This window comes from Nanorana parkeri, unplaced genomic scaffold (assembly GCF_000935625.1).
Source record: "Nanorana parkeri isolate BGI_ZX_2015 unplaced genomic scaffold, ASM93562v1 scaffold965, whole genome shotgun sequence".
NCBI lineage: Eukaryota > Metazoa > Chordata > Amphibia > Anura > Dicroglossidae > Nanorana > Nanorana parkeri.
Genome location: NW_017307233.1, coordinates 17848 through 19452, shown reverse-complemented (window position 1 = coordinate 19452; position 1605 = coordinate 17848). Strand labels below are relative to the sequence as shown.

Here is a 1605-nt window from a genome sequence, read left to right as displayed (position 1 = left end):
CTCTGGTCTGGCTTTCTCATTTTGACAATGGTGGACCATGCCTGCAAATATGTGTTACACAGTCACTTGTATTCTGAACTAGGGATGCACATTGTTAGGTGACAACACAGGAGTACAATTGGGAGACGGTCTCTATTCCATTCATAAAAGGTAATGCCTAAACAAGGACCTTCTTGGCATGATTGCCAGGTATTATTTTAATGAAAGCTGCAGATTTAAAAGGATTAAAAACATTTCTTGGAATTACGTTAACATGCTTAAGCTTACACTATATGAGATGTTAACAAATTGGTTTAGATCTGCCTAAAATGTATTGGTGAGGATTATACTAGACCATATAAAGCTATGATGGTTTGGGGTTGTAGGTGTCAAAAGATTGCTAAGTAGCCATTTGGTTGCTAATTATCTTCCTTCTGATTACATGAGTTACTGGATTGCCAGCTCACAAGTTTATACAAATTAGGATCCAGTGACTTCACTGTTACTACCAGCAACAGATCTAATACCCAACAGTTTCTTAAAAACATTTGTCAATTTCCGGTTCCCCATGATTAATATTATGGAGTTTATTGTTGGGAAGCTGGCAACCACAATGAAGCAGAAAGAAAACAATAAGCTGCCTACTTCCGAGGAGGAATCATTAAATATTAAATTCAAAGTTCCATAGAAAATTAAGTAAAGAAGTAGCAGAGATGTAACTGTTTTTGCAGCTGATAAGTGAGAATTGATTTTTCCAGTGCCAGAACCTTCACTGTTCTGCCTCATCCTTATCATATGCTTGCAGAGAGATGTGATAATTGCCCCAGCTGTAAAGAAAATAATGACGAATGCCACACCGGAAAACAGCATGTAGAACTGATAAAGACAATTGCACCTGCTCTTTAAGTTAAAAGACATTGTTAATGTCATGTTTCTTGTAAAATTAATAGGGCGAGTGGGAATATCTAAGTATAGGTCCCAGTAGGCTGGTATGCCAGCAGCACTAGACATAGCAATAGAGATTATTAACATCCATGGTACCATTCTTGGGAGCTTTGACTTGAGCTTGTGGAAGAGAGTCCCACTGAAATTTGTGATCTTCACGCAATAGTAAAAACACAGACAGGTGGAGCACCAAAGACTACAGAATGCCAGTGAAGCCATGATAACCACCGTGGAGTTGATTACGAATTTCTGAGCATAAAACAACAGAAACATGTAGTAGCAGACCTCATTAAATAAAATTGCAGCTTGGAGAAACATGTTGGAGATGCTGATACTGTTAATGATTATATCACAAGGGTTGAATTCATATGTCTTCAGCCAGTCTAGGAAATGCACTATAAGGATGAACGCGTTGCCAATTAGCCCTATTAGACATATTACACTGTGCACAGTCACTCCAACAACAGGAGTTAGCATTATAAAGGTAGGTATTACAAAAAGGTTGTTCTGACTGGCCTACTTGGAAAAGAGCAGTACCTTGTCCTGGTGGCCACGTGTTTTATGAAGTGGAGTAATAACAGTGCTTAAGTCTTAACAGCTGTTCTTTTATGGTTTTTTTGGTACAAAATCTATCCAGATGCAGGGGTTTTGCCCTTAAAAAATATATTTCCAATGATCAAA

The 1605-nt window shown here is 38.1% G+C and overlaps 1 protein-coding gene across 1 annotated transcript; it reads right to left on the bottom strand.

Annotated features, from left to right (window-relative positions):
• Window positions 1-459: 459 nt before the first annotated feature.
• Window positions 460-1401, bottom strand: LOC108795387 (taste receptor type 2 member 39-like). The gene has a single exon (XM_018566631.1). It carries the CDS (start codon window positions 1399-1401, stop codon window positions 460-462), a length of 942 nt encoding a protein of 313 aa, XP_018422133.1.
• Between the last annotated feature and the right edge of the window lie 204 nt (window positions 1402-1605).

What these genes read in the sequence shown, in the direction of transcription:
- LOC108795387 (XM_018566631.1), bottom strand. Translation starts at nt 1,401, where the DNA reads ATGCTAACTCCTGTTGTTGGAGTGACTGTGCACAGTGTAATATGTCTA.